The sequence below is a fragment of the Oncorhynchus clarkii genome, chromosome 27, assembly GCF_045791955.1.
Source record: "Oncorhynchus clarkii lewisi isolate Uvic-CL-2024 chromosome 27, UVic_Ocla_1.0, whole genome shotgun sequence".
Taxonomy (NCBI): Eukaryota; Metazoa; Chordata; class Actinopteri; order Salmoniformes; family Salmonidae; genus Oncorhynchus; species Oncorhynchus clarkii.
The window spans coordinates 24,778,373-24,789,977 of record NC_092173.1 but is presented as its reverse complement, the minus strand read 5'-3'; the positions used below and the strand labels follow the sequence as shown (position 1 = coordinate 24,789,977).

The 11,605-nt window shown below is 40.4% G+C and overlaps 1 protein-coding gene across 1 annotated transcript in view; it reads right to left on the bottom strand.

Moving 5' to 3' along the window:
* Nucleotides 1-405: 405 nt before the first annotated feature.
* The window catches only part of LOC139385962 (G protein-activated inward rectifier potassium channel 4-like), a 33,842-nt gene continuing 22,642 nt past the window's right edge, over nt 406-11,605 (bottom strand). The window contains exon 4 of the mRNA XM_071131277.1: nt 406-2,267. Within this exon, the coding sequence (XP_070987378.1) occupies nt 1,909-2,267 (359 nt within the window). The 3' untranslated portion in view covers nt 406-1,908. The remainder of the gene's footprint in view (nt 2,268-11,605) is intronic.

Here is an 11,605-nt window from a genome sequence, read left to right as displayed (position 1 = left end):
AGTTATGCACGCTCAAGTTAATTTTTTTGTCTTATTTCTTGTTTGTTTCACAATAACAAAACATGTTGCATCTTCAAAGTGGTAGGCAGGTTGTGTAAATCAAATGATACAACCCCCCCCCCCCCCCCCCCCCCACAAAAAAAATACATTTTAATTCCAGGTTGTAAGGCAACAAAACAGGAAAAATGCCACGGGAGTGAATAGTTTCACAAGCCACTGTAGCTCTCTCTCTCTGTGAGGGGAATAAATCCTAACCACACATGCTTACAGAGGACTAAATTAACACACTAACAAACGCACACACACGTGTGCACGGACAGGCAGACACAGATACCCACATAAACATGCACACAAGCATGCAAACACACACACATGGTTCTCTAACAGAAACATACTGTAATGTGCTTTTGGCCATATTAGGTTTATTCCCATGAGAACACATAGAAAACAGATGACATTCCAGCTATGGGAGCAGTTTTTTTTCCCTCTAATGATAAACGATCTTTATGTAAATGGAATAAACATGATGCTACAATGTCACAGTGAAATAAAATACATTGTTGGGACAAGTGTCCAGAAAAATGCAAATAAATGTTATAGAAGGGGGGAGAAGGGTTAACGTTTAAGAGATTTGTCATCTTAGCTATCATCAACGTATTGGTTGTCAATATCTGTAAAAAATGTTAATTGCAGTTTGCATGCCTAGAAAATACCCTGTATTATTACATGTCGAGGGGACAGTTCATTATCATGCAAGCTCTGTCACACACATCCTCAAAATACAACTGTAGAAAATGTGACACACGGTACAAGTGACAGGGTCATACACTCTCTCAAGCAGAGACAACAGGAGCTAGCTGAGTCCAGACCAGGACTATGGGTAGAATAGAACTGAATCTGGACATCTGCAAAATTTGTGTACTCGAATAATAGTTGTATTGTTTTTTATATAAAGAGAACTAACCAAAGGTTAAAGAAGAGGAATAGCACTAATAGCTTGTATTATGTCACAGTGCAGGGAAGAAACACTCACCAGGAGGGGGGGCAGGGATGGAGGAAAGGGGGGCATATCAGGGTCACAGGACTTGTGCTTATGTATCATGAGTATCAAAATGAGGTACTGCCCGTTCCTCTGGTTCCAATACTGAGGAACTCTCTAGGCCCTGTGTTTTGCTCTAATATATTCCTCACACGTAATGTGATTAAGCATGACAGTGGAAACTTAAGGGTGATTGGACAAAATGCGAAACAGAGATGATCGTACCCAATACAAAGAGACAGAGCTTGATCTATAGCTACGAGCTGAACTGAGCTGAGCTCCACTTCCTGCCTACAGGAATGAAGGAGGCTTAAAGCGCGGCTGTGTACATATTGCCTTCAATTAAGAGTTTCCATAGTGGAGTAATAACAAAGCGTGATGGGATTGAAGATAATGATCTGGTCGAAACATATTCTGTCATTGTGTTAGGAGCAGCAGGGAGCAACGTGGGGAGATATTAGCCAAGAAATGGAATCAATACTCAATCAGCAGAATCAACAACCTCTAAAATTAGGTTATTGGATCATTTGTAAGATGTGATATTCATTCATCATGGCTACCTGTTCCACATCAGGTTACAGTATATCACTTGAGCTATTACTAGTGTAATGGAAATATATGTGGTCGCCTCAAATATATAAAGACAATACGACCAATCTGGAGTAAGTATGTGTGTGTGTGTGTGTGTGTCTGTGTGTATTTGTGTCTACAAAACAAATATATACTATATATACTATAGACACTAGAGAAGTATTGCATGGGGCGGGGGATCTTTGATCTCCAAGCAATGCAATGGAACAAGCTGGCCATTGACTAAATTAAGCATAGTCTTTAGTAACTTTGTCTCTGGTTTGGCTTATCTGAAGTAGTCAGTCCAGTCCGGGCTGGTCTTTCAGAGCTGCAGCTGAGCCGTTGATCCCCCCCTTCTCCCCCTCCTCCCCCTTGTCCACCTCTTTGGAGAGAGGGTTGTGGGTGGATATGGGCTCCAGGGTGTAGGGTTTGGGGAGCTCGGGCGTCAGCAGAGAGAGCGTGGGGAGCAGCTGGCCCTCTCGTAGCGTAGCGGCTAGCTCTTTAGCGCTGCACGACGGTGTGTTTGTCTCGTAGATGTCGTGGAAGCTGTTGTAGTCCACCTCGTAGAAGCCCTTCTCCAGAGACAGGACTGGGGTGAAACGCCAGCCCCACAACACCTCTTTGTCCAGATAAGAGCTCCGTGCCTGGCAGGTCATCCCTGTTAACACACAGGCACGCACACATGTTCACACACACACACACACACACACACACACACACACACACACACACACACACACACACACACACACACACACACACACACACACACACAGAAAATGAGAGCCAGCAGGAGGGAGGAATAGTAAATTATTCACAAAGAAAGCTCAACTCCAGAGTCAATAACGGTCTGAGGTCAGAGAGGATCAGTGAGAATAAGGTACTAGGAGCATCAGTAGTGAGAGGTCCAAGAAGATGTACTCCATCTGGGATTCTCTGTGTGTCTACACCAATGTCCATGCCTCTGGATCCTCTGGCTCATAACCTGATATGAATCCAAAGTGTGCACTACAAAGTATTATAAATTAGATGTCACTAACCATACAGCCCTCGCTGTAGTGTCCAACATAATAAATGGGGAATATCTATCCACATTGAGTATGTAGACTATACTGCCCTAGCAAGCAAAAGGGCATTAACTGCACATTTGGTCAAAAATGTGTGAATTACATTTAATACCTGCTTTATCATGTGAACATACAGTATATCCTGCCTCAATCGTTTTGTGTTATGAAGAAAATGGGAGGTCATGTTTGCAGTAGCTGCAAAAAAGTTACAATGAAAACAAGGAAAAAAACAGTAACTGCCATCACTTACCTTAGTTAATAACTTTTATCTTTTAGCTTTGGGTTGCAGTGTCTACGGTTTACCTTGGTATTACTGATTGTTCTTTCCTAATACAAGTATCAAACTATATGAAACTGACAACCACATATAAATAATTCTATGAACACAAGTTTGTGCAATAATAAATTGTCATGGAAATGTATTCCAGTAGGTGTACCAAGCAAGAATGCAGGAACTGCCGTTTAGGGTCAAAGGTCATGTCAGAGGTCAGGGTCAATATGAATAAAAAAATAACCTGTTAGTAAGACAACAAATAACCACATTTACAGTGATCTACCTACAACTCATTTGGTTTGACAATAAAAACCCTTTAAAGCCATTCTTCTCAGTTCCGGTCAATTAGTTGCTCTTTTGCTTGCTAGGGCAGAATAATGGAGGGTCCTCATTGTAATTGACAGCACCCAGCATCCTTGATACATAATCAATTGATCTGCGAAGCCAACTGCTTCTTTTGGTAACTAGCATAGGATTTTTTAAATTGGTGAATCACTGAATAAACATCCTTTGGTTTGTTGGCGGAAAATAAAGACCCACCTATCTGCTGTGATCTATAGCTAAATAACAGCATCTACAGCAGCCTGCTACTCTCCTGCTGTGATTACATCAGGGCATAGTAAATCCATTACTCTGGGTGGGAAGAAGACACAAACACTATCTATTATATGGGAAGAGAGAGAAAGATGTGGTATGATCCTTTTGACTCAGCCTGGTCTCATAGACTAGACGTAACATAGTAAACATAAACCGGGATACCAAATTAGTACAAATCTGGGACACCAAATTAGTATGATATGTTACGTTTGGTATGGTTACATAAGACAGATGGCTACTTAAGACAAAAATAAAAGCAGGGTGGTTGGTCGGGGTGGATTGGTGGGCGCACTACATGAATGTCTAGCAACTCAAAGGTTGCTAACGTTAGCCACCTAGCCACCTAGCTAGAATTCTTAACATAACGTACGTTTTGCAAAATCGTAACATATTGCACGTTTAGTAAATTCGTAACATATTATACGTTAAGTAAATTCATAACATATTATATGTTTAGTAAATTCGTAACTTATAATACGAATTGTGAAATATCATATGAAATGGGTGATGGACAGCCACAAATTAATACATACCATCCAAAATTAACATATCATACTAAATGGATATCTCGGATTTACTGACAGAATATTATGAAATATTCTGAGACGTGGTTGGTTGACTGCAACCAGTGTTTGTTCATGTTTCAAATTAAGCAATACATCCACTTTATAATGTACAATATATGTTTTCTATACAATACCAACATCTAGGTTAACATATGAATTACATGTGGGCTCTGTGTGAATTATACAAATGTATTCAGGCTACACAAGAAACCTACAGTATATGTGGTTAGATTATCATATAAATGTTACATTTTGTTACATAATACAAAACAGGATTCTATATTTAACACATTCATGAATCAGTTAGTCATTCTGTTTTATGTTTGACACGCTCTTCTTTGAAATCACACAGTGAGCAAGAGGGATATTGGAGAAGAATGTTCAGTAAACAGACAAAATGTATTTATCTCTCTCCCTACCATCCTTCCCTATCATTATACATAGGACTAAGTTTATTCTCTCATTTAAAGGAAAGCATACCCAAGGACATCTTTATATAGATTTCAGCGTTTACACAACAACAAAAATGTCAGTAAATGGAATAAAACAGGAATATTTGGTCTATAAATAAGGTGAAACTGTCTCATCCCCCAACTCTTCCGAGAACATTAAAAACAACAGCAGTGCATATAGGCAACAAGAAACACTGCAGGAAGTTATTTTATGACTCGGGTCTTTGGGCGTATTAACTCCAAAAGCTACTAAAACACAAAAAGTAAACCAGTGCTTATACAGTGGCTTGCAAAAGTATTCACCCCCCATGGCAACCTGGAATTAGGCAAAACTGCTCCAGCTCCTTCAAGTTGGGTTGGGTTGGTGTAAGCAATCTTTAAGACGATACCACAGATTCTCAATTGGATTGCGGTATGGGCTTTGTCTAGGCCATTCCAAGACATTTAAATGTTTCCCCTTAAACCACTCAAGTGTTGCTTTAGCAGTATGCTTAGGGTCATTGCCGATGAAAAACATCCCCACAGCATGATGCTGCCACCACCATGCTTCACAGTGGGGAGAGTATTCTCGGGGTGATGAGAGGTGTTGGGTTTGCGCCAGACATAGAGTTTTCCTTGATGGCCAAAAATCGCAATTTTAGTCTCATCTGACCAGAGTACCTTCTTCCATATGTTTGGGGAGTCTCGCACATGTCTTTTGGCAAACACCAAACGTGTTTGCTTATTTTTTTCTTTAAGCAATTACTTTTTTTCCGGACACTCTTCCGTAAAGCCCAGCTCTGTGGAGTGTACGGCTTAAAGCGGTCCTATAAACAGATACTCAAATCTCCGCTGTGGAGCATTGCAGCTCGTTCAGGGTTATCTTTGGTCTCTTTGTTGCCTCTCTGATTAATTCCCTCCTTGCCTGAATTATTTCCACTTTTTAATAATGGATTTAATGGTGCTCGATGGGGTGTTTTTTTATAACCCAACCCTGATCTGTACTTCTCCACATCTTTGTCCCTGACCTGTTTGGAGAGCTCGCTGGTCTTCATGGTGCCACTTGCTTGGTGGTACCCCTTGTTTAGTGGTGTTGCAGAATCTGGGGCCTTTCAGAACAGGTGTATATATACTGAGATCATGTGACAGATCATGTGACACTTAGATTTCACACAGATGGACTTTATTTAACCAATTATGTGTCTTCTGAATGTAATTGGTTGCACCAGATCTTATTTAGGGTTTTTGTAGCAAAGGGGGTGAATACATATGCACGCACCACTTTTCAGTTTTTTATTTTTTTGAATTTTTTGAAATAAGTTGTTTTTTAAATTTCACTTCACCAATTTAGATTATTTTGTGTATGTCCATTACATGAAATCCAAATAAAAATCCATTTAAATTACAGCTTGTAATGCAACGAAATAGGAAAAACACAAAGGGGAAGAAAACTTTTGCAAGGCTCTGTCGCATGTTGTTCACAACAATTTCTCTACAGCTCTTCTCAAAGTTGGGATTGGAATAATCCATGGGCATTTATAACACTACGCCACGGTGGTCTCTACCCACCCCTCCCCTCCATCCCCATCCACAGTCACTTCTCAGGGCCATCAAACTTGATGAGGCATGTGTGGGAGAGGGATGTCATCCTTCAATGCATCATTCATTTAGCATCCAGCAGCAGCACAACAGAGCCTATTCACTCACATACGGGACCTGGATCTTAATCCTGAGAGTCAATAGAACACCAGAACGTGTTTCTGGCCCCTTAAGAACACCAGCCAGCACCTCAACATCAGGGTTCCGCTGGCTATTTCTATCTAGAGAGCTGTGTGTGTGCTGCCTGACAGTGAGTTCAACTGACACAATGGAACGCTCGTACGCATGTACGCATGCCCGCACACACACCACACCACTAGGTAACACAGTTTCTCTGGACCCCCGCAAAGTCTATTAATGCCAAAGAATACAGTCAGTCCATCCTCAAAACCCTAGCTTAGAAGGGATTGTTTCATTATGCAGTGTACTATCTATATCTATATATCGTAATTAGTTGCTACTTATAAACTTTTTATAAAAATTACACATCAAATAGCCTAACAGTGTGGAAAAAAGTAGTCGGCTTGAGGATAAATTTAGCCACTATTTACTGTTCAACTGTAAGTTTCTCTGGCTTATAGCCTACACCAGTGGTTCCCAAACTTTTTATAATCCTGTATCCCTTCAAACATTCAACCTCCAGCTGCGTACCCGTCTAGCACCAGAGTCAGCGCACTCTCAAATATTGTTTTTTGCCATCATTGTACGCCCGCCACACACATAATTTACGCTACATTTATTAAACATAAGAATGAGTGTGAGTTTTTTTCACAACCCGGCTCATGGGAAGTGACAAAGAGCTCTTATAGGACCAGGGAACAAATAATAATATAATAATAATCAATCATTTTGCAGTTTTCAGCTGTGCTAACATAACTGCAAAAGGGTTTTCTAATGATCAATTAGCCTTTTAAAAGGATAAACTTGGATTAGCTAACACAACGTGCCATTGGAACACAGGAGTGATGGTTGCTGATGATGGGCCTCTGTATTCCTATGTAGATATTCCATTAAAAATCAGCCGTTTCCAGCTACAATAGTCATTTACAACATTAACAATGTCTACACTGTATTTCTGATCAATTTGATGTTATTTTAATGGACAAAAAAATTGTTTTCTTTCAAAAACAAGCACATTTCTAAGTGACCCCAAACTTTTGAACGGTAGTGTAGGTACGTGGTTGAAAAGGGTATCAGTGTCTTGCCAAGGCAGGATACTCTGAGTGCAACCCAATCCAGAAATCTGGCAGTGGCTTCTGATTAAATTACATTTTCAAAGAACCGCTTGTTGCAATTTCGATGAGGCTCTGTGATTCAGATATTGGTAAGTGTGCTGGAGGCAGGGCATGAAAGGGATAACGAATCCAGTTGTTTGTGTCATCCATTTCGGGAAAGTAGCTGCGTAATTGCACACCCAACTCACTCAGGTGCTTCGCTATATAACATTTGACATTGTCCGTAAGCTTAAGTTCATTTCCACAAAAAAATCATACAATGATGTAAAGACCTGTGTGTTGTCCTTGTTAATGTAGACAGAGAAACATTCCAACTTCTTAATCATAGCCTTAATTTTTTCCCGCACATTGAATATAGTTGCAGAGATTCCCTATAATTCTAGATTCAGATCATTCAGGCGAGAATCACCCAGATAGGCCAGTCTTTTGAGAAACTCGTCATCATGCAAGCGGTCAGACAAGTGAAAATTATGGTCAGTAAGGAAAACGTTAAGCTCGTCTCTCAATTCAAAGAAACGTGTCAATACTTTGTCCCTTGATAACCAGCACACTTTTGTATGTTTTAAAAGAGTTAAATGGTCGCTGCCCATGTCATTGCATAGCGCAGAAAATACACAAGAGTTCAGGGACCTTGCTTTAACAAAGTTAACCATTTTCACTGTGGTGTCCAAAACGTCTTTCAAGCTGTCAGGCATTCCCTTGGCTGCCAGAGCCTCTCGGTGGATGCTGCAGTGTACCCAAGTGGTGTCCGGAGCAAATGCTTGCACGCGCGTTACCACTCCACTATGTCTCCCTGTCATGGCTTTTGTGCCATCAGTACATATACCAACACATCTTGACCACCAAAGTCCATTTGATGTCACAAAGCAGTTCAGCTCCACTCATTGCACTGGAGCTGTCCTAGCCTTAGCCAATGGCATTTGTTCACCGACAGAGCTTGCTGGGGTGTCCGGAACACCAGTGACACACGCACACACACACACACACGCACGCACACACACACACACACACACACACACACACACACACACACACACACACACACACACACACACACACACACACACACACACACACACACACACACACAGGATGACAGCTGGTAACACAATGCAGACTGTATGGGGACACAGAACACCTTGTTTTCTCTTGTGCATTGCAATACTTGCTGACGTGTGTTTTCTGTTCAGTTTGTCAGGGAGAATTAAAATGGTTATTAGCTTAGCTTGGCATGAATTTTAAATGTAGAGGGTCTCATAAGATGTTCATTTGTGATATTGCATTTGAAGCAGGTTGTAATAAATAGTGTATGGACATTTTAATAATACATGTGCTTTGAGAATGATAATCAGAGTATCGTACAAGACTAGTTGATGTATTCACTTTATATCTGTTACTGTTGCAATGACAAAGACATTGACATAATATTCTTTGACATTGATTAATGTTTTCTAATTATAAGGTTTCAGGAGCGAGAAATTAAAGTTGTCAGTGATATAAGCTGCTGACTCTGTGTTTATGTCCAATCTACAGGGTGGTAAGGTCATTAGCATGAAATTGAAACTGTTCCAATCCCTCATCTCCTCTTAATATGTTGTCTCTGTCAGAATTCAGAATGCTGTAGCATTCTATCTGCAGACGGCTCATACCTTATAGATTATGTGTATGAGTGTTTATATGATAGGCTCTGTTGACAGCAGCAGCAAACGTCAGATTTTATTTTTGTCAATGATATTATGCTTATGCAATCAGATGCTTGTTGAAGGGCTATAAATGTCCACACGGCAAAAAATGTACACAAAAAGTGCAGTTTACTGTACTTCAAGAGATGGAGATGTGTTTTGCATTGGTGGCTGTTTAGCAAATCATCTGCTTGGCTATAGGAATGGATCCCACTAACCATCCAGATGATTCCACTATTAGTCTGAAAATCCTTACTGTCTGTCAACAGCACGTTAACTACCGTACAAGCCTCGTAATTTATCACTGCAGCAGATGATGTACCCCATATAGAATCTATCTAGCCATAACAAAGTAGGCTAACAAACCTTTGTAATGACATCAATTCAAAAGTTGCTGCACCAATGAGGTTACTGTAATGGTGTCTTTGACCTTATAATAAATCCACTGGTTGTTAACTCTGAGTAATGCAAAAAAAAGTGAGCCATCATTACCCAATCTACTTTAATGCCGCTGTGTTTTTCTTGTAGTCACTGCATTTAAACTGCATTTACATGATGGAGAGAAATATTTATGTTATAAAAAGATGTTCTGCGTTTTTGACACAAAGATCAACTGTACTACTTGTTCAGGCTCTGGTCTTGTCCAATTATCCTCTCCTGTTGTCCTGGTTTCCAGTGGTTTGCAGAAGAGGATGTCTTCCTTATTTGACCCCCCATGAACGTAACGGACATATACCAGGAGCTGTGCCAGGCCCGCCACGTCTGTTGACTCATCCAGCTGTAACGCATAGAATTCACTGGCTTGTATGCGTACAGTATTGACATTGCGTACAGTATTCAGGGTAATCAACAGACTGCTGCAACCTGATTGGCTGAGCCACTCCAGTATGGCGGTGGAAAAAGGTGATTCATGAAGAAAGTATGCATATTTTCTCCGTTTTTTTCCACCTTCTCGCCATTAAATCGAGTTAAGGAGGAAATTGACGTATTTGCTGCCTGAATGGAGAATGTTTTATGTACGAACCGGTCCATGGGGATACGAGTGTATAGCAGGCAGCATACATTCCCTTTGGACTGTAAGATGAAGCGCCTCAATATCGCCATCTGCCTGCCTTTGGGCTAGGCCTTCATCAAGGAGCACAAATAAATAATTGCATCATTGTATCTTTGTACTCCCTGATGAGGCCATGCTGCCGATATGCGTCACTTAAATTAGTTTTTAAATATTTGTTCCATTGAACATGCCATACAAATAAAGGCATTGTAATTACATGAAGAGTGCCTTGTTTCTCCTTTCTTTTTAAAAACATTAATATTCACTAGGAAGTAGAAAAATCATGACCCTACCGAATGAAGTATGTAAGTGACATGTATAATGCATTGTATTTAGATTAGTGCATTATAATCTGTCCTTGAACAAAGGCCGATACACAATGTGTAAGGCTTGCACATACAGTGTTTACCTGAGTGGACTAATTCACCACAGGAACATTTTAGGAGCAAATAAAGAATTAGCAGTGGAGTGTGGCCAGGGCTGTACAAGTGTCGTCATTCCCTCTGCTACTGTGATAAATAAGCAGATTTCCTCATTCAATAATCAATAAAAAGACTTCCAAGGCTACCAGGAAGCAAGCTGGGGATCTCTTGAGTGCAAATAGTTCAAGTCTCTGGGATGCAACTCACTAGGCATGAGACAGTTTTTTTTATAGTTTGAATTTAAATGTAAAAAAAAAAGTTGAATCTCCCTTTCCTGGCTATTTTACAGATGTGTATAAAAAGCTGCTTCTGTGTTTTTGGTGGTAACATCCCAGAGAAGAGTATATGTTAGCCAGGCCAGTACTGTCTTCAACAACCTGTTTCTTTCATTACCGCAACACCTCTCCCTATACACAGACCAGCGTGGGAGGCTAACACTCCTTCCTTTAACAAACAAACATCTCAAAGAGGCCTCCCTGATGCACCAACATAGGGGAGATGCGGGCCTCAGTATGGATGTGGAAACATTTGCCTACCTGCAACAACTTTCCAAATAAAGACCCTGCCCACTGTTCATTTTTGGGTCATTTGTCTTTGTGGAAAATTACAGAGTTGGTCATGGTAACAGGAAATAACATATACTCTCAAAAAGCTGTATTTTAAATTTTTAAATGGTCTCTTATGAAACTAGAACAGCCATATTTACCTGAGTTGGTAAATATATTTATTACTGTATATGCAGATCCAAACCATATGGTACCTTTAGAAATTGTGTTTGTATGGGTTGGAAATTGTCTGGTTTGTTGAATGAAAGACATGACATTATCAATGAATATGAAGAACCACAATGGATTTACTGAACAGACAAGAGTTGAAATGGAACTGACCATGGCCCTATTCAGAAACAACACTTAGCTGTCCCCTACCCCCAACGCACTAGTGTAGATACAAAATTATTGGTCAATTCCACCAACCCTATCCGAAGACAACGTGGCGCTACTACCATATTGCTTATATAACTATCTAATTGTTTCAGGTCTTCATGAGGGGTCTATGGGCTAGGGGTCCA